The 20,994-nt window shown below is 47.6% G+C and overlaps 1 protein-coding gene across 4 annotated transcripts in view; it reads right to left on the reverse strand.

The window, feature by feature from the left end:
- The window catches only part of LOC149334569 (G2/mitotic-specific cyclin-B2-like), a 77,460-nt gene that overhangs the window by 39,132 nt on the left and 17,334 nt on the right, over window positions 1–20,994 (reverse strand). For 2 of the 4 annotated variants that reach the window (XM_089555176.1, XM_089555179.1), the window contains one exon: window positions 2,611–4,500. The exons of the other annotated variants lie outside the window; for them this stretch is intronic. In XM_089555176.1, coding sequence (XP_089411302.1) covers window positions 4,225–4,500 — 276 coding nt within the window. In that variant the 3' untranslated portion in view covers window positions 2,611–4,224. Of the gene's footprint in view, window positions 1–2,610; window positions 4,501–20,994 lie in introns of those variants that run through there. 4 annotated transcript variants of the gene reach the window in all.

Below are 20,994 nucleotides of genomic sequence, written 5' to 3' on the forward strand. Positions count from 1 at the left end.
TGCAGGTCCCAACAATTTTGAGCCCAAATTCGCAGTTCTGGTTTTGTTTCACTAGCGCTGTCATCATCAGTTTCCACAGCGAGAGGAGGCGCCACCTAGCAATAGTGTCAGTTGTCTGTTTCGGACCATTTAATCACGCTGACACCACGACAATCACGCCGATCACGCCTTTGGAAGCACAGTCGTGCAAGTTGTATTTCGCATGACTGGCGCACCACGAAAGCAGTACTTGGCTGCCTTAAAAAAAAAGAGACTGTAGTTGCCAAAACCATCGACAATTGTACAGCAGGGCGGCAGTTTGATGTAAATCAGGGCAGTGTTTGCGGCGGGAGAAAGCAAAACGAAGCCCTTTTTGCGTCCAGCGGCCGGTCAAGAAATTTCCGGGGGCCGCCGAAGATTGGAGTGCTTCCAGAAGTAGAATGGGACCTGACAGACTTCAACAGCAACAACCTGCACACCTCACTGTCAACACTGAGCTGCTGCAAGCAAAGGCAATGGAACTGGCTGGGGAAAAAGGCATTCAGCGGACAGACCTTAAGGCACTGAGTGCCACACTATATGGGCTGTGCTGAATTTTCTTTCAAGTCTCGCGGATGCACCTGGAGTGCTACGAAGAGCTGCTTGTGGGCTTTTAATGGCACAAGGCACTGCTGTGAAAGTCTGTCAATTTTTAGCTGGGGCAGTTCGGCAATGCTGATCAGACATGCCCTGTACCTGGACATGCCCTACACCTGGACATGCCCTATACCTGGACATGCCCTATACCTGGACATGCCCTATACCTGGACATGCCCTATAGCTGGACATGCCCTGTACCTGGACATGCCCTGTACCTGGACATGCCCTGTACCTGGACATGCCCTATAGCTGGACATGCCCTATAGCTGGACATGCCCTATACCTGGACATGCCCTATAGCTGGACATGCCCTGTACCTGGACATGCCCTACACCTGGACATGCCCTAAGCTGGACATGCCCTATAGCTGGACATGCCCTATACCTGGACATGCCCTACACCTGGACATTCCCTATAGCTGGACATGCCCTGTACCTGGACATGCCCTATAGCTGGACATGCCCTATACCTGGACATGCCCTATAGCTGGACATGCCCTACACCTGGACATGCCCTATAGCTGGACATGCCCTATACCTGGACATGTCCTATACCTGGACATGCCCTATAGCTGGACATGCCCTATAGCTGGACATGCCCTATACCTGGACATTCCCTATACCTGGACATGCCCTCGGACGATGGCACACACCACTGGACTCAGTATGATGAAAAGAAGACCAAGTGCAAGTTCTGCAAGACAGGGTATGCACTCCACGGCACTGAAGAGTTTCTGTGGAAGGGTATCTCCAACAAGGGACTCCAACAGAAGTGCAATGGATGACGACGATGACTAAAGCGTGAAGTGCAATGGAAATAAATGTGAAGCGAGATTTCCTTGGACTATATGAAACTGCCCTCACAGCAAAAGCTGCACTGAAAAAGCCTTCATCGTCACACAGCATGTGCAAACAGTTTGATTTGCTTGTCTCGCAGTACGCCGCAACTGACAGGAGGAAAAGTAAATTATTTTATGCTTCCCCTGTGCACACAGGCGTTCGTTTGCAGACCTAGTCCCATTTATGCCAGGAACAGAAGAATATTCAAAACTGGACCAGCTTCTTCAGGACATCCTGTCTCTGATAGAAGGCACAAGCTACTAGATTCGTCGCTGCAGAAAGGAAAGCACAGCTCCCCTTCGCTACGCGAATGCCACCACAGCGCTCAAGAAGACACTGCTGCTAGGGATGCTTTGTGTGTCATTAACTGGTGTATGCACTGGCAAAGTATCACGCGTCTCCACTCTCCCAGTGATGAATCCACCTGCAACGGCCCCTTTGCGGCGTTTAGTACGATGCCACCAATGACTTGGAGTGCCACGATGCTTTACAATGGTTAAATGTCTTGGTGCTGGTCTCAGCTACTACACAGGCAAATTGAAGACTTCCTGTGATCACCTAAGGCTCTTCAAAACCAATGAGCATGCTGCATTCCTCACAAACACTTTCCGGTCACCTGGCCATGAGCTGAACTGCGTGTTCGACTTCAGTAGCTTTATTAGCACTGAGCATACCAGATGACAACAGAAACGAAAATAGCTCACGTGGGGTGTTTGAATGTAACCAAGAAGTGGCCACCAGCGTGCTTTGCAGGTTGTCCTAGCAAAGCTATATCCTTTACGTGCATTCACTGGAAACACTAAGCTGACGCCGAGCTTACTGGGGACTACCACCCAGCGTTGCCACGCATTCTAGAGGTAAGTGCATTTATCTAATCTTTACACTGTGTCTTTTCTGCAATGAACCAACTAGCCCGCAAGAACGTTCTACTTAGTAATGCAGGGTCTTCTTCGCCTTCACACTTCACTGCAATGAACAGACGTTTCCCAGTGGCACACAAGCTTGAGCTAAGGTGCACATGCAGGATTAGTCATGAAGGAGCTACACACCGCAGCGGACACGGGACAGAGAAAGAAGACGACACAGGGCGGTCCCGTGTCTCTGTCCCGTGTCCGCTGCGGTGTTTAGCTCCTTCATGTCTCACCAACTGGCCTACACATCTACCCTCCTAAGCAGGATTAGTCGTTATATGTTTCGTGTACCATTCTATTTTGCTCAGTGTGTGCAGCAAAGCTGACCAGCGAGGATCCCTTCATGAGCTGCTCGCTTTCCTTTGAAGGCAGCAAGGTAGAGGCATCCCAGCAGAGACGCCTGTACCAGGATTATGCAAAAAGAGTTCACAACATCCTGGTACTACACAAGACATCTAGGGGACGTGCCATGAATTTCCAGTTCGGGACACCCTGAACTGGAAGAGGTAGGTGCAGCGATAGCGTAGAGGTAGAGAGACATCTGTTTATTATTGTTTTTCAGTTTTATTTAAGGGGAGACGCGGCTCTTTAAGGCCGAGAAATCACGAAAAAAAAAATCAGTTTTGTGAATTTTTTTTTTCTGAATCTTCAGGTTCTGAAGAACCTGTTTCTGAAATATTATAGTCCTCTGACAAGTATTCATCGTGTTATAAAGTTTTAAAGTCAATACGACGACAGTTTTTGCACATAAAAAGCCCTCAAGATCGGTCAAATTCAAACTCGCGCCCCAGCGCAACGGAGGGCGGCCATTTTGGTATCGTTTGAAAGCTGCGCCCTTCTGCTTTCGCTTTTTTGGCGCGAAACAGTTCACCGTCTGGCAACAATGGAGATAACCCGCCGCCAAAAAAAATACCAAGTGAGCGCCATTGGTACAGTGTACTAGTAGTTTTACAGTTGCTCGAGCGGATGCGCATCCTATTGTGCGCTGCACACCCTGCTTTGGAAGAAAGTAGTGGCGGCGCTGTCGTCGTCCGCACTTGAAGCGATTGTGCGCGCCTTCTGCTCCCGCAGTTGCGAGTCGTCGTTTGCGTCGCGGTGTGTTGCTCCGTGCGTGCGTTTTCTGCATCAGTGTTTACGATGCCTTCCAAGCAGCCGTTAACCCACTGCTATGCACCAGGTTGCTCAACTGGCTACTCAAGAACAGCACAGGAGCACGAGTTACCGCTTTTGAAGGCTCCGAAAGATGAACAGCAAAGGCTTGCTTGGCAGCGAAACCTCTATAGGCTTGACAAGCCACTTGACGCTGATTGTGCTGTTTGTGAATTGCACTTTGAAGCTCATCTAATTTTGAAGGATTATGTCCATGTGATAAATGGAACTGAAGTGAGAATTCCAAGGGGGACCCCGACGCTTGCACCTGGCGCAGTTCCAACTCTTCTGCCTAACTTGCCCGCCTATTTGAGCAAGTCCACTCCTAGGCCTCATAGGAACAGGCGGCAGCTAGAGTTGCCATGTGATACCAGCAGTAAATCCCGTCGCACGGATCACTGCAATCAAGAGGACGGCCAAGCTGCGGACGCTGATCTGGGCAGCGAAGAATGCAAAGGCACTGTCGAAGCAGACAGTGTTGTTAGTGTCGCCGACCTCCGTGGACTCAAACTTCCAACAAAATCGTGGGCGCTCCACGAGTTTCCGGATTTTACCGGAGTGTGCTACGTTTGCTGTGCACTGAATGTGGCCACGAGCGAAATAAAAGTGGCGCAAACGGTGTTTTTCAGCGCTGAAATCGAAGGCAGCGTGCAATGTAAAGTGCACCTATTGGGCAAGCTGGTTGAAGAAACACATATCAGGTCACTTCAACAAGCTGAAGATGTGCTACAAAGGACAGAAAGAGCCGCTGCCGAGCACTTCACACGCGGACGAAACATCGTGTGTGAGCACGGGAGGAAGTTCTTTACTATCCGTGCCGCGCTCTGCATCGCCGGAGGCGCCAAGTGATCAAGGCACCGTGCAAGTTGCGGGTTCTCTTGGCACTTCATGTGACGACGCCACGCTGTCCACGAGCACCGGGCGCACCATTCGGGCGCACCTGGAGCCACGTTTTGTGTCACCAGAAGCATCGCAGGAAGCCGCTGCAAAAGGGCAAGCAAGGCTGAGTTCCACGCCTGCGACCGCGCGGAAAATGGACCCGACGGGTGACGGCGAGGCGGTTGCTAGTACAGAACAAACGGATGAATTTGCCGTTGTTCAAGCCACAGCCCTAAACGTGGTTCTCGAGAATGCCAAGTGCCAGCGGTGCTCTCCACCAGGACTTTCGGTTCAGCTGGGAACAAGGTTTGGGTTGGCAGCACAATTGGAGCTGACATGCGCTTTATGTGGCATCGTCGCAAAGGAGTGGTACTCACCGCGGAAAGAAGGCCGCAGAATTTTTCATGTTCACTTGAGGGCTGTACAAGCTGTAGAAAGCATTGGCGAAGGGGCAACAGCTTCGAACAATTCCTGGTCGATAATGAATGTCTCTCACAGAGGGTTACACCACAAGTCATTTCAGAAACATCTGAAATCTGAATTCCGACCGGCCAGTGAGGCAGCTGTTGCCAATATTTTTTCTGATGCTGCGGCAACTGTGTGCACTGTTTACAGCGAGATGGACCCTACCTTTAATAATAATATTACACTTGTCTATGATGGGTCTTCACTCAAGTCTATGATGGGACGTGGTTGACACGTGGCCACATGTCTCACATAGGTATTGGCACTGTCATTGAGTTTTACACGGGACTCGTGCTCGACTGTATTAGAGTGTACTAGAATTTTTGAGTGGCGCGACCAAAGCCGGCGCGCCTTGCATACCAGCGTCCCCCTTTCTTGAAGAAAGTAGCGGTGGCGCTGGTGTCGTACAATCTTGAAGCAAGTTGGCGTGTTCCGACCTGTATGCGTGTGTGTGCGTGCGCGCATGCGAGCTCTATCGCAGATTTGTGACTCAAATCGAAAGAAAACAGCGTTTAAATCACCGTTATGCGCCCGGGTGCAAGACTGGGTACACTCGCACGGTCCAAGGCCGCAAGGTATCGCTTTTTAAAGCCCCGAGAGATGAAGAGCGACGACTTGTCTGGGAGAGAAATCTGTGTAGGCTTGATAAGCCCCTTGACGCCGATTGCGCTGTGTGCGAGCTTCATTTTGGGCCTCATTTAATCGTGAGAGATTATGTGCACATAATTAACGGAACAGAAGTTTGAGTGCCAAGAGAGTCCTCACAGAAATTGAGGCAGTCATCAACTCCAGACCCCTCACATACGTGTACGCAGAAGCAACTGAACCGGAACCTCTCACTCCGTCGCATTTTGTGGTGGGAAAGCGTCTGACCTCCCTACCCGCCGTTTCTAGCTCTGCAGTTGGAGATATCGCCAAAGGATGGCTGACCACTTCTGGCGTAGGTGGCAGAAGGAGTACTTGAACAGTCTGCGCACTGCATATTTCAACATACCGACATCATCGAACGCCATCAAGAAAGGAACCTTGGTACTAGTATACGAGCATCTTCTGCCACGGCAACTCTGGAAGATGGGAGAAGTCATCGAGGTGTTAGTCGGACATGACGGACGGACCCGGGCCTGCATGGTGCGCCTACCGAGTGGAACTGTGGTTCGAAGACCAGTGCAACCCCTCGAATCCCTCTACGAATGAGCTAAGGCTCATTGGGGGGGGGGGGGAGTATGTAGAAACTCTAACTTCGGCGGATGTAATTTTGCCTACGGGCAACCATGGACATTCCGAACCCATATCGGGCAATCGCAATGCAATAAACATTAGTCTTCTGTTCACTTCCAATGGTGGTGCATGTCGTTATATTCGCTCCCGAGTTTCTATACACAGCATTGCTGCTAACATCTGACTCATTAAATATGTTGCGCAGAAATGCCCAATATTCTTTTCTTTAATATGATTTATGAGCACATCCTCCTTGGAAATCAGAGTGAAACATTATCTTAATCTTTTAGTATGATATTTTCTTGCCTTCAAGCTCCTTTGATCAAAATGGCTGTGGAAAATAATTGTGCTTAAAATTTCAGTTATTTGTAATCTGTATTATTATGACAGAAAACTAATACATTGATTGCCGCGTTTTACTTAATTTCAGGTCTCTCTGCAACCACTTCGAGAGGCTTTCACACTCGACTCAAACAACTTAACGATGAAGGCTATGCCCCGGCTTACTAAAGTGCATTTAGAACCAAACAACTTTGAAAAAAATGCGATGCTCCTATGCATTCCAGATGTCAATCATTAAGGGGCATTCAGCTGTACAAAGGGCAGATTGAAGCACGATGTGGAAACGTTGAACCAACACGTTGAACCAACCCAAAAGTTCTTCAGGTAAGAGTTCTCTGCATAGTCAGGCTGCTTACATTACATCATTATTACGTTCTCGTTTTTAAGGCACTTCTGCAAGAAATTTTAATTTGACAATGCGGGTTTCACTACACGCAGTTTCCATTCCTTAACTATTTGTGTAAACTGTCTGGCATAATAACTGCTGCTCCTCTGGACTGCACTTACAGCAGCTGTTGTTGTTCTACACGAAAATGGAGTCCCGCATCTCCATTATGACATCGCGCTTTCCAGCTGAAGCCCTGAAATCAAACTCAAGAGCAAGAGCAAGAGCTTGGGGAGTTCTTGCAATACCTTTCAGATTGGGAAAAAGGCACTGCAAAGAAGCACTTCCCGAGTGATTCAACGGCAGAAGGGCTGCGAGTCACAATCAAAAGTACCTTGGAGCTGCTCAAATATCTTAACGCAGAGCTGGGCTATGCTTGCTTGATGACTTCTCGCTTGAGTCAGGACAAGATAGGAAACCTTTTTGGCATTGTGAGATTGTCGTCTGGATGAGTAACCGAATTCCTGTTGTTCAATGGCATGTATTTTTCTGTTTCCTTTTTTTGTTACCATTTTTTGTTGTACACTTCATTCCTTGTCATTTTTCTAATACAGTGGACTCTCGTTAAACGGAACCTCAAGGGACCGGGAAAATATGTTCCGTTTATCAGGAGTTTCGTTTAGAGAGAGAATAGGTTCAGCATTGCGCAATCCGCTTCTGCGTGATCCCTACGCGGCTGGCGCGCGCGCGCGCAGTTGGCAGTCTCAGCGGATCTCAATTTGCGAAATCTAGGTAATAAGGAGAACGGTACACTATGAGAACAAACTTTATTAGAGAAAAATAAGCAGTGAATTTTTTTTCCAGTAGTACTAGTACTGAAATTTAAAAAAAAAATGTCAAAAGAGTGGGAATTACCACTTATTGGCTAGTGAAAAAGGATTTTATATTTGCTTGTTTGAGCTCTCGCAGCCGTTTTTTGTTAATGGCATCACCCATACTTGACAGGCTGTGCAGAAACACTTCCGAACCTTCTTCTCGTTGGAAGAAACTCTTCAGCATTTGGACTGCCGATTCCGCCTGCGCAGGTGTCACCACAGGATCAGAGTCAGCGGTCTCGTTTTCAAGCTCTTCCTCCTCGTCTTCACTTTCATCAGGGGGGCAGACATCAGCTATAATGCTGTGCACGGTATTTTCTGGGCACGTTGCCACATCGCTGTCGATCTGGACATATTCATCAAGTTGAATGCCCATCGCAGCACAATTCTCTAGTAGCAAATCTTCCTCGGCTGCGTCGTGACATCATCAGGCTCACTCTGTGTGCTGGGTTTTTCTGTGGTTGCGGCAAACCCTGCATGCCTGAAGCAGCTGGCAATAGTGGTTGCACTAACCTGCCGCCAAGCATCATCCAGGAGGTAAACGGCACGCAGTACATCTACCTTGTACTCTTTCCCCTGGTCCATGCATAAGAGCATCCTCCTAAGAAGATTTTTGCGGAAGCGCGACTTGAGCGCTTGAATCACACCCTGATCCATAGGCTGCAGCAGTGCTGTGGTGTTCGCTGGCAGGAATTCCAGCTGTATGGACTTCAAACCTGGCACAGTTCCGTGTCCAGGGCAGTTATCCACCAGGAACAAAACTTTCCGCTTGTTGCGAGAGAAGCGCGCATCCTCGCGATAAATCCACTCACTAAAAATGGCTTGCGTCATCCACGCCTTGCCATTGGCCTGGTATGAAACGGGCAAGGTTGCGACGTTTTTGAAGCAACGAGGATGCTTCGATTTGCCGATCACTAGCGGCTTCAACTTATCGCTGCCCGTCATGTTGGCACCGATAAGGACGGTCAGCCTGTCCTTGCTCAGTTTCCCTCCGGTGCATTTCTCTCCTCTAAATGATAGCGATTTTGAGGGGAGCAACTTGTAAAAGAGTGCAGTCTCATCTACATTGTAGATGTTCTCTGGATCGTATTCCTCCAGAATCTCGGGCAGCCGTCTTTCTCGCCAGTCTCCGCATGCCGTCGCGTCAGCAGCGGCAGCTTCCCCTGAAACAGCACGAAACACCAGTCCATTGCGCTCTTTAAACCGGGTCAGCCACCCCTCGCTGCACAAGAAACCCTCGATGCCGAGGTGAAGAACAAATTCTTCCGCTTTTGCACGAATTAGTGGCCCGCTGATTGGGATGTTTTCACTGCGGGCTCTGCGCAGCCAAAGCACCAGGCATTTCTCCAAGTCTTCGTGGTCAGCCGCTCGCAGTCGTTTTCTTTGAGGACCAAAGCGTGACGTCTCGAACGCCTCCCGCAGCTTGTCCTTGTCCTGAAGAATTCTTGTTAGGCTGCTTTTGGGGACGGCGTACTTCGTCGCTAGCGCCGTTTTCGTGAAGCGACCACTCTCGAAGTCGTTGATGATCTCCATCTTCCTTTCCAACGCAAGTGCATTGTGCGGTCGTTTTTGCGCTGCCATCGGACCGAACAAAAGCTCTAGGGCTTAGGCCTAACTGAACACAACCGCCGTGAACGCGAGCGAGCGATGCGGAGGGCAGTGTACGAGCAAACCAGAAACCGCCGGAGACGGAAACCGGAGAGGTGACGCGGGGAGGAGGAGGAGGGGAGCATTGATGCGTACCGCGATGGCACTGCGCTTGTCCAACTAGTTGCGGTTTCGAGTTTTTCGGTTCCGTTAACGCGGTGGTCGCAAAATTTGAGTTACGATTAACGAGATTTTTTTTACATTGGCTTAATACAAAACCAACCAATCGCGAGGCGTTTGTTCCGTTTAAGCGGTAGTTCTGTTTAACCGATTTCCGTTTATCGAGATTCTACTGTAATACGCAAAACCATTTTTGATAACTATTGTTTGCATTTTGAGATGCTACTTGTGTAAAACATTTATATGTTACCTGCTTCCCTGTAATGTAGGGGCCAAGGGGCAGGTCAAGCCACAATTTCTGGCTCTTTTTCCTCGGCCCTCACCATGTGTACATGGAAAAATAAATTTAAATTGAATTGAATTGAATGTAATGCCAACCCTACACCACAGCAGTTCTTGACGACCATTCAGTTACTCCAACCTAGGAAGAAGTGTTGTGGGTTCGAATGTTGAGAAGGATGTACTGAGCCCACTTTTGACCGCTAAGGACCAAGCGGCAGGTTCCTACAGGAACTCATCGACTTGCTCATTAACAAGGGGGATTTTGAAGGAGCAGAGGCTGCACCTGGTAACAGCTGCATAGGCACTCCAGGCCATCCTTACAATGCTCAGAGGAGCGACTCGAGACTCACGTACTATGTGGCCGGGTATGCTGCCAGGAAGTTTGTACCAAAGACGAAATGTGACGAGTGCAAGGAACAACTCTTGTAGACCGCTTGTGAAGGGGAGCGCTTGGGTGTTGGCTGGCTTCACCAATTCGTGTAACAATGGGGGTCTGCTATATCCATCAGTAAAGCTATTCAGATTCATCAGTGCCCTCGAGGACAGCTTGACGGGCTGTTTCAGTAACACTGAGCTCCATCACAGACGAGAAAGGCATGGGCAGTGTTAGCTGTGATGAGCACAGAAAGCTGTTGACAGCAAACTTGACAGGTTCCTATCATGTAACAAGGCTCCACTTTTATGTCAAGGGGCTTAACAAGTCGCGTGGCACTGCACGGAGGAGGGCACAGCAGCACTTAAAGCTGAGCCGTTTATGAATACTCGCTAGACTGCATCTACGGAGCAGCGACTAGTGCTCCAGTTGCACCGTCAGCCTCTGATGCTCTGTGCCCCCGAAACACCGTCCTTGTTTAGTGAATTTGCTATTCTATGGCATCAAGGAAACTGATAAATCTGAATCTTGGGAAACTTCTGAACAGCTCGTGACTGATTTCTGCAGACGCGAACTCGAAATCACTGTTGGTTCAATTCAGCGTGCTCATCGCCTAGGGCGTCATTCCTCAGATAAGACGCGGCCCATCATCGCTAAATTTAACAGCAGTAAAGAAATTGAAAACGTTCTCAGCAATGGGCACAAGTTAAAAGATTCGGGCTTTAGTGTTTCTCGTGATTATTCTGCTGCCGTTTGCGAAAAGTGCAGGAACTTGCTGAATTTTTGTAAAGAAGTAAAGAAAGAGGGGGACAAAACTAAGCTTGTGTTTGACAAACTTCACATCAATAAAGATGTATATCAGTGGGATTACAACACCAGCTGTGCAGTTCGTATCTCCCGTTTCACAAGTACATGAAGTCGTTTAAGCGGTCCTTCATCTTCGTTTCCACCCTGTTCCGAGCGTTCAGTTAAGTTCACTTCTTTTCTTTACACTAACATCAGAAGTGTTGTTCCTAAAGCCGCTGCTCTCTCTGCCTTCATTGACTCTAATTCTGCCTCGATTGTTGCCTTAACGGACACATGGTTGCACGATGCTATCCCAGACAGTGGTGTTCTGCTGACTGAATCCTGCTTTAATATTTTTCGTTGCGATAGGAAGTTCCGGAGAGGGGGCGGTGTCCCCATTGCAATTAAGAAGGAAATTGTAGCTATACCTGCAATAGTCACCTCTTTCATTGAATGTGTGTTTGTTTTTTTGAAATGCGGCATTGCTAACCTTATAATTGGAGTGTTTTACCGTCCTCCTGACATGTGTGACAGTTTTGCTGAGGAATTGCATCGCCTATTAGGTGAAGTGTGTGCGCGTTTCCCGAATTCTATTTTGCTCATACTCGGTGACTTTAATTTTCCTAACATCAGGTGGGATATGTTGTCTGCCCCTCCTAGTGACAAAGAAGCCCATGACTTCATACAGACGTGCCTCGACTTTTCGTTATCTCAAATTATCTCTCAACCTACTCGGTCATCGGTGCATTCTTCAAACATTCTGGACCTCTTCTTAGCCAGTGACCCAAATATTTGTTCAGATGTCATTCATCATGAAGGCCTTTCCGATCACGACATTATCACCGGGCACATCAACTATCTGTTCAGCGAAAGGAAAACTGTTCCAAAAAAGATAAGATGCTACAACAGGGCTAACTTTCACAAAATGAACTCCGAATTAACCTCCTTCTCAGTGCAATACCTTTCTGATTGGTCCTCTCGTTCTGATGAGGAGAACTGGATGTTGCTCAAAACTACACTTACCAACCTCACCAATGAGTGCATTCCTCTTATATCGATACAGTGCTACCCAAGTGTACCCTGGTTTGATCTCAGGCTTCGTAGAGCTAATAACAAGAAAAAACGTCTGTACAGGCAAGCCAAAGCGCATCGAACTACTCATTCTCTTGAAAGGTATAAGCAAAGCAATAAAGAATACCAAGTATTACTAAAAAAAACCCGCAGGGAATTCTTCAGCAATGTTTTGCCAACAATCATCACCAATAACCCACGAAGATTCTGGCGCGTTATTAATCCCCGCAGCTCTGATGACATTATCCTTACTGACTCGAACAACACTCCAATTCCTGCATCCGAATGTTAGTAGCGTGCCTGGTTTGAGGGCCAAAGTGGGTAAACTTGTTTTAGTGGTGATGAAATGTGGCACTCACGGCTGGCCAGTGTGTTCACTCATCATCGTTGCAAGAGGGCTGGTGTAATTAGTATTGCGCATAATTAAAAACAAAGAAGATTGTAAACTGAAGTGGTATGTGGTTTTGTCTCCCAGCACACAAGAAGATAAGACGTGAAAAATTTTGCGTAACAGTACCGTAACTGCAACAATCGAGTCGAGTAAAGCGGAAAGTTGGGCTTGTTGGTAACAATCCGTCAAGAAACGGCACACAGAAAAACAAGAAAACTGACAGCTCTCCTGTCCTGTCCGTTCTCCTTGTGTTTGCCATTTTTTGGTGAACTGCAACAATAATTTACGCTTTCTTTTCAAGCACTTTTAGGGCTGTGATTTCTTTTCGAATTTCTTTCACCTCTTAGAAGGTGGCCATGGTGCTAAATGTAATATATAGTCGGATACAACTTAAGCCTGCAGTGAAGCTCCGCCCACATTCAGAACCACCACACAGAATTCCTCCACGACAAAAAAGTAGTCCGCTGCTTAAACGTTTCTGGTTAAATAAACAAAAAGCTTATCACACGAAAAAAATTATGAGCTTTTGAATTTTGATATGTGGATTGTTTGATAAAGTCAAACATTAAAAACCTGATTCCGTTACCTGTTGCGATTGGCCAGCGGAGTAATACAAAACGCCGCCGACCGCGGCCCAGTGTTAGCAACTGCTGTTTTTTTTAGTTGTATCCTACTGTAGTCATGACACTGTAAGTCCTCCACTTGACCATAACCAGTTCAGAGTATAAATATAGTATGTTGCCTTGGCTCTGCAGGCATGTCCATTTTTGAAATTGATATTTGTGGAATTGCCCACGTAAGTTAGCATCTCACAACATTCTTGCCTTGGCTAGGAAGTGGCCATACAATGGTGGGCATCAATATGTAGAAAAACAGTGTGAGAATAGAATGGAATGTGTCTGTCCTAACACAGGATGCTTTACCAGACATGAACCCAGGTTTAAAATGGATATGTCAATTCCTGTTACAAGACAAACTCTACAGGAGTGTTCTTTGGGATGAGCTATACCTTTTGGTCGGGGTTAACGGGAGGTCACAAAAACAGGTCTCTGTTCATCATCATCATCATCAGCCTTATGCCCACTGCAGGGCAATGGCCTCTCCCATGTCTCTCCAATTAACCCTGTCTTTCGCAAGTTGTGGCCACCGTATTTCTGCAAATTTCTTAATCTCATCCGCCCACCTAACTTTCTGCCGCCCCCTGCTACGCTTGCCTTCTCTTGGAATCCACTCCGTTACCCTTAAGGACCAGCGGTTATTTTGCCTTCGCAGTACATGCCCTGCCCAAGCCCATTTCTTCCTCTTGATTTCAACTAAGATGTCATTAACCCACGTTTGTTCTCTCACCCACTCCGCCCGCTTCCGATCTCTCAATGTTACGCCTATCATTTTTCTTTCCTTAGCTCGCTGCGTTGATCTTTAACTTAAGCTGAACTCTTTTCGTTAGCCTCCACCTTTCTGCCCCATAGGTGAGTACCGGTAAGATACAGCTGTTGTATACTTTCCTCTTGAGGGATATTGGTAAGCTACCATTCATGATCTGAGAACCGAACCGAATGAATGATGTGAAGACCTGTTTCAAGCTGTTGCACTATAATTCAGTCTAACCTCCTCGATCACGATCACCTAAGCCTTTCCTTATCTGTTGCCATACTTTTTTATGGAAACACTTAAAAACAAAGCACCATGATCTATTTCAGTATTGTTTTATTTGCCGATCTAATTTTTTCGAAGATAACATGGGATACCAACTCCCCTTTAATGTCCCCGTTCTCGTCTCGAATTTTTAGATGTGCGCTCAGTATTCTCGTTAGTGCATTTGTGCTCACAAGGGACTATAACAGCCAACGCGGCTAATACGCTAGATTTAATCCTGACAAATCGATCTGACATAGTCTCACCTATTACATACCTGCCAGGCATCAGCGACCACTTGCTAATGCACTCTGACATTAATCTAGCCACTCCGAACACTAACAAAAAGAAAAAATAGTAATACGAGACTACAATGGAGCAAATTTTCAGGCGATAAATAATGCTCTTTTTTTATCGATGCTTTCCCATAGCTTTGGTGTCCGCAGCATTCAAACCAACTGGAGCATGTTCACAGCTATAATCACCCAACTCACAGAACAATACACTCCTGAACGCACTGCTACCACCCACTCAATAGCTCCCTAGTGTAATAATCACATTAAACGTTTATCTAACAAAAAGAAAGCCTCTACCGCATCGCAAAGTTCTCACCAACTAGTGAGTGATCGGACTTCGTATTCAGCGGCTTCCAACATGTATGTTCAGGCGCTCAAAAGCGCTAAAAGCACTTCCACTCACATGTAACCACCAATGTCAAAAATTCTGGAGGGTCATTAATCCTTCCACCGACGATAGTTTTGCGTTATCTGACCCGTTAGGCGACCTCATCCCTTCCGACGTTCGCGTCACGATTCTTAACCGCGCAATCATTGACAACTTTACACCCATATCTGATGTATACATATGCCTACAACTCACCACTTCAACTATGTTTTCATGCCACCTATAACTGTTGCTCCTACTGGTGTGAATAAGCTTATTGATGGACTCAGTGTTCATTCCGCTCCGGGTTATGACTGCGTTACTTAAAAAGCACTGCAGCTTATTCGCCCATTATACTAACCAAACTTTTCCAGCATTGACCAGTCAACGCTGCTACTGAGTGGAAGATCGGAAAGGTGGTTACAGTCTACAAATCCGGCAGCAAAGCATCCCCTATTAATTATCGTCCCATATCCCTTACCAATACTTGACCCAAAATGTTCAAACATATAATATTCACCAACCTTGTTAACTTCCTTTCATTGAACAACTTTTTATGTCAGCGCAACATTGTTTTTGAAAACTTTACTCTTGCGAAACACAGTTAATATAGTTTACACATGCATTGCACTGTATTCTAGACCTATCATCACTAACTGACTGTATATTTCTGAATTTTTCAAAGGCTTTCGACGATGTATGTCACAACCTTTTGGCTCACAAACTAAAACATCTTAATATTGACTGTAACTTATTGAAATGGATTGAATGTCTACTTAATCGCTCACAATTAGTTTTTGCTTACGGTTATAACACCTGTTTTACAGAGGTGTCTTCCGGAGTTCCACAAGGTTCAGTTCTTGGACCCTAGCTACTGTTCCTGATTTAACATTAATGATCCCCGCTCTCTTATGGATTCTCATATTCACCTATTCGCTGATGTTTGCGTCATTTTTAGAGAAATAACCAACACTAACAACCTTACATTACTTCAGTCAGTGGCGGTCACAGAGAGTGGTTTTAGGGGGAGCGGACAGACTGCTGTATATAAAAAAAGAAAAAAAATAGAAACAACGATTTTTCATTTTATTTGCACAAAAATTTTTTTGCGCTTTGTTATTGAAAAATAAATGGCGAAAGGTATAGACGTTATACCATTACTCAATCTTTGAATGTTAACGTTTACACGAGCAATATTCATTTCGATACCAGGGGAAACGAGTCGACGTCTGAGATAATTGCCACGACATGTCCACTAAGGTCAAAGCACCTGCCCGGACATTTCACCAGTGGGGTTAGCGGCCTTCATTTATCAGTTCTGGGAAGTGGCTTAATTTGTTCTGCCCTCAGTCCCCAAGGCGGCTGGTCGGCGCTCCTTGTCAAGCCAGAAAGGGATGGTCCCCTCGCTGGCGTCGCTGTGTCCCATGGTGGGATAAAGACATGAATGGGTGGCTCCCCCCTCCCGCCGACGAGGTTGTTGGCCACCGCAACCGCAGGTAAATGGCACCGCCGTCGCCGCCACGCCGGCGGCATGGCAAGACAACGGTGGCGGGAACTTGATTACTTTTGTATTTTGTAAATAGTGTACAAAGCTCTCCCCTGTCCTTTCTTGCTGTCGCTCCCCTCTATACTTCTCCTCACTATCCTCTCCCTTTCCCTTTCGTTTCCGCCGGCTGCAGCTCGGGTGCTTAAAGGGGTGGAGACACCAAATTTGTGGTTCGCGCGTTCTTAGTTTCAAACGTTTCTTATGGCTCCAGGAAGCATGATACACACTCAAAGATTCATATATTCACAGTGAATAATTTATTATAGCATTTTTAGGTGAACGATTTTCGGTTTCGGTTTCGGAACGCCGAGTTGTACAGTGACGTCACAGAGGGGGAAGATCAACTTCTTCGCTTGGTCACGTGGGCCCACAAAAGTTGTGACGCACCTACTGCTGCATCGTCTGCTTTCCCACACACGTGCTGACCAGCGCATATGAAAACAAACAACTGCACGTCTAGTCCCAGCAGCTCGGATTCTGACAGATCTGATTCCAACGAGTGAGGACATCGACTATTTTTTTGTTCGCACGCTAATATCGCCTTCGCGAGTTCGCGTGAGGATGCGAAACACTTTGCAAAATGCCAGTAAGCATCGCTGCGCCGCTCTACCCAAGCTGCGCCCACAACCGGTGTCACACTTCGCTGCCGTGCAGCAGTACCTGAGCGCTGCTTGGGATGGTGTACAAATATCACAAGAAAAGACAAGACCGCTTTGTTATCAGAACTGCCAGCTATACTCGAGCAGCGACAAAGCATGTCTGCTTATGTTGGGAGCTTTCGGCAACGGCACCGCTCGCGGGCGCTCCGGGCGACGAGCTCTGCTGCTGCCTGGCTGCCGTGGTCGTCGCTAGGCCTATAGCCTGTTTAGCAAGCGGCCGGCGCTTCGGAAGTCGCCTGCGCTATAATAAAAGGCCTACTTTTCACAAATAGCTGTAGTGTTAACAGAATCATCTCACAATAAAATAATAGTATGGTCAATCTCCTCGACGCCTTCGGCAGCGGAGCTAGCGGGCGCCAGGCGAGCCGGACCCCGACGTCGCGCCAGCGGCAGCTGCTAGGCGCGGTTGTGAGAAATTTGCGCATATATCACAGTTGTTACCTCTACTAGCAGCTCAGTATTGGTCAGCGATCCTCAAAAATGACACTTTTTTCACATTTCTTGTCCCATGGTTTATTATTTACGTCAAGAACACTCTTTAGCTCGCTTTCGGCAGACGGTATCCAGGCTGACCTACCGGCCGGCAGACTCGGCGTACTTCACGTCCGCACAAGAAAATACAAAACAGCCAAGGGCGTCCGCAGAATTTTTTGCAGGGGGGGGGGCCTCATTGGTTGTTGCGCCGGAGAGGGGGGGGGGGTATGTTCGTAGCAAAAAGGCACTATTTGCGGAGTAAATTTATTTATTTATATATAAATAAAAAATAAGTTAAATACACGCATGAAAGAAAAATTACAAACAGCAAATTAAAGCGTGGCTAGGAGGATACATCGGAGTTTATCAACGAAGAAACAATCAAAATTAATAAAAAATGCAAAAAGATACTGTCACTTGGTGGAGAAGAGTGCTCAGTCTTGCTGCATACGGGTTCTCGACTCACCCGGATTGATGACCAGCACACAGCACAATATGGTCACAAACACGCAGTCACTCAGTCAGTCTTTCTTGAACAGCAACTGTAGGCGCCTCGGACTTTTCTGGGCGAATTGCGTGATTACGTGGGTGATAAATTCATTTCTGTGCTTCATTACACGCTCTCGGTGCACACTCATCATACACATTGATTGGAAAAACGGTTGAACGCGTACGTTGAAAACGAAATATGACTATATATACAACGAAAACTTATTTACAAGAAAAGTGCACGCTCGCAGCTCCATACACCTCGCTCCATCTTGCTCGCGCATCCGCACAGTCGAGCAACCGCACACACACTGCTCGCCGCTCGTCGTTTTCTCGTCCGCTGTCTTGGTTGTTTTCAGCTTCGTTGACAACCGGCCACTAAAAACACCGAAGCACAAACTCAGCGGCGCGCACACGTGCAAGGGCTTACTTCCGCGCGACTTCCGAGGGGAAGGGACACTCGCCACTCCGGTCGGAAAATTTGTTTTGTGTGTTTTTATGGGGATCAGAGCCCCAAAACGACTCAGGCTATGAGGGACGGAGTAGTAGAGTTCCGGATAATGTCGACCACCTGGGTCTCTTTACCATGCACTGACATCGCAAAGTACATGGGCGCTGTTGTGATTTGAGACCCAGCCAGAGGTGACAGGCGAGCCAGGCAGGCGCCATTGGGCTGCGTTGACCAAAGGCGCTGGTTTTCGGAGAAGACGCAAGGAACGCTGGTGTGGGGGCGCCTCTAGAGACTGCGTCGCCGTGAACAAAAGCAGCTAATCCCCTTTGCCGAAGATTCTGAAAGCGGCGCTTCTACCGAACTGCGCTCTCCCGTGGATCGGAGGAGACAGCGAGCGGCGGCGCCAACTCATCGCCCGCTTGCCCCTGAGCAGCCCGACAAAGCGTTGTGGACACGGCTGATTTGTCCTTCCCTCCTGAAGAGTTCATCGGTGGCCGGTTTAACGAAGGCGAAAACAAGATGCCCTGTGCACTGTCTGCCGCTATCTGTCTAGAGATCAAAGAAAGACACCCATCTCAAGGCGGCTCGAAACACATGCTCGCCGGTGTCGCTGTATGTCTGCAACAGGTCGCCCTTCAACAGAGCTAACGATGGTGTAGTTTGAAAACGGCGTAAAGACGCGTGCCCGGACGCGGCTTTTCTCAGATGTGACCCAAAGCGTGGAAGCGGGGCTGCTTTCACCCTTTTGGCTGAGCGCACCACCGCCCCTAGCGTGCGGACATCACTCACGGTTCGAGTGAGTTGATTTTCCAGGGGGGTGCAGCCGCCCCCCCTTGCCCCCCCCTCCGGACGCCCATGAAAACAGCCATGCTACCAGAAAGGATGCTTTCTAGATTCGAGATACGACAGCATTACTGTGCTAAAAGTGGATCTTTCGGCAGCGACACTGCCTGCGGCAACGCCGGCTGACGACCTGCGCGCTGGTCCCAGACTGCCCTAGTCGTCGCTAGGCCTAGCTGCTTTCGCATATCGACTCCGCAGCTGAGGGCGCTTCGGGACTGGCCAGCGCTCAGAAACGTGCTCCGCTCGGCACCCCTTTACTGTGAACTCGTCCCATAATAAAAGATATTCTCGATTTCCACGACGTCTTCAGCAACAGAGCTAGCAGACGGCAGGCGAACCGCACCAGGTAGCAGCAGCACAAAACCGGCTATGGGATGAAATTTGCTTGCATCGCAGTCATCACTTCTACCAGGAACTCGGTATTTGCCAACGATCGTCAGAAACGATGCATTTTTGATATTCATATATCCCAGGGTTTGCTATGAACGCAGGCAACGAGCTGCAATCGGACGTTGCGACGCTGTTCGCAACGGCGCGCCGCAAACCGAGCAAACGCGGCTCGCTGGTGCGTCGACTGCGCTCACGCGGCTGTGCCCCGCTCATCGTACGTCACTGTATTTTGGTATGACGTCACTAAAACTATTTTTCTGCACCCCTTGTGACGTCATGGTTGATGGCGCTAGCGATGGGTCTAGATCGGTGAGAGTGAGCATTTAGGTAATCTTTGGAACCGAATTAAAATATTTTTTAAACGTTTGTTGCGTCCAACACCTGGCTGTGACTGCCCTTGCATACATAGGAATCCCATAGCAGGCTTTTTATAGCTTCAAAATTTGGTGTCTCCACCCCTTTAAGATATTAGATAGCAATTGCCGCGGCCGGCAACACTCTTTTGCTTCCTTTTTTTTTAAATAAACCACTACCACCAAGGCAGGAACACGATACCTATCAACGTGTAGAACGTGGAATTGTGTGAAATAAGACAGCCGGTAAGAAGGTGAACGTACAAAGCAGGGGACTACTTGACGAGACCGCCACTGACTTCAGTGCGAAGAATGGTGAATGCAGCTATATATGAACAAATTCAAAGTCATGCGTGCATCTAGAAAAACTTCCGTCCCACCTCACTACTACATCGATAACATTTCGTTGGAATCAGCCTCATCATATAAGTGCATCGGCGTCCACATTACTTATTATCTTAACTGGTCTCTTCATACCGAGAACATAATTGAAAATGCTAATCGCATGCTTTGCTACTTACGTCGCAACTTCTTTAACGTTCCTTCCAATTTGAAACTACTGCTTTATCAAACACTAATACGATAAAAACTCGAGCATGCAACACGTGTATGGCACCCTGCTCATGACTTCATTAATGATCTTGAGCTTGTGCAAAATAACTCTGTGCGTTTAATCCTTGTTAACAACAACCGCACAGCGAGTATAACTACTATGAAGTCTAATATCTGCCTCCCATAACTGACATCGCGTAGAAAAGTGTTTCGTATCACCCTGTTCCACAAGCTGTACCATCATCCCGCTCTTCGTGATCACCTCATCCCCCGTACAATTTCTGTATCCCGCCGCATTGATCATGATCACAAAGTTGGAAGTATGTCATGCAACAGAAAATGCTGCTCGCAGTCATTCCTGCCGCGAACCTCATGCGACTGGAACCACTTTACCGCAGAAGTTGCCGGCACTGAAAATTACGAGCAGTTCCGCGTAGCACTAGCTAACATTGTATATTCAGGCGCTGTTTAATGTTCATGTAATCAACTGTATTTTTCTCTCAGTTTTCGTATATTTACCATTCCCCCTGTGTAATTTATTTATTTATTTATTTATTTATTTATTTATCATCATACCCACAGCGCCATTGGCTGGCATTACAGTGGGGGGGTAGAAGAAAAAGTACACAAATGCCACCGCGTGCAGGT

The sequence above is a fragment of the Amblyomma mixtum genome, chromosome 8 (genome assembly GCF_055824585.1).
Source record: "Amblyomma mixtum isolate Tamu chromosome 8, ASM5582458v1, whole genome shotgun sequence".
In the NCBI taxonomy this organism is placed as follows: Eukaryota; Metazoa; Arthropoda; class Arachnida; order Ixodida; family Ixodidae; genus Amblyomma; species Amblyomma mixtum.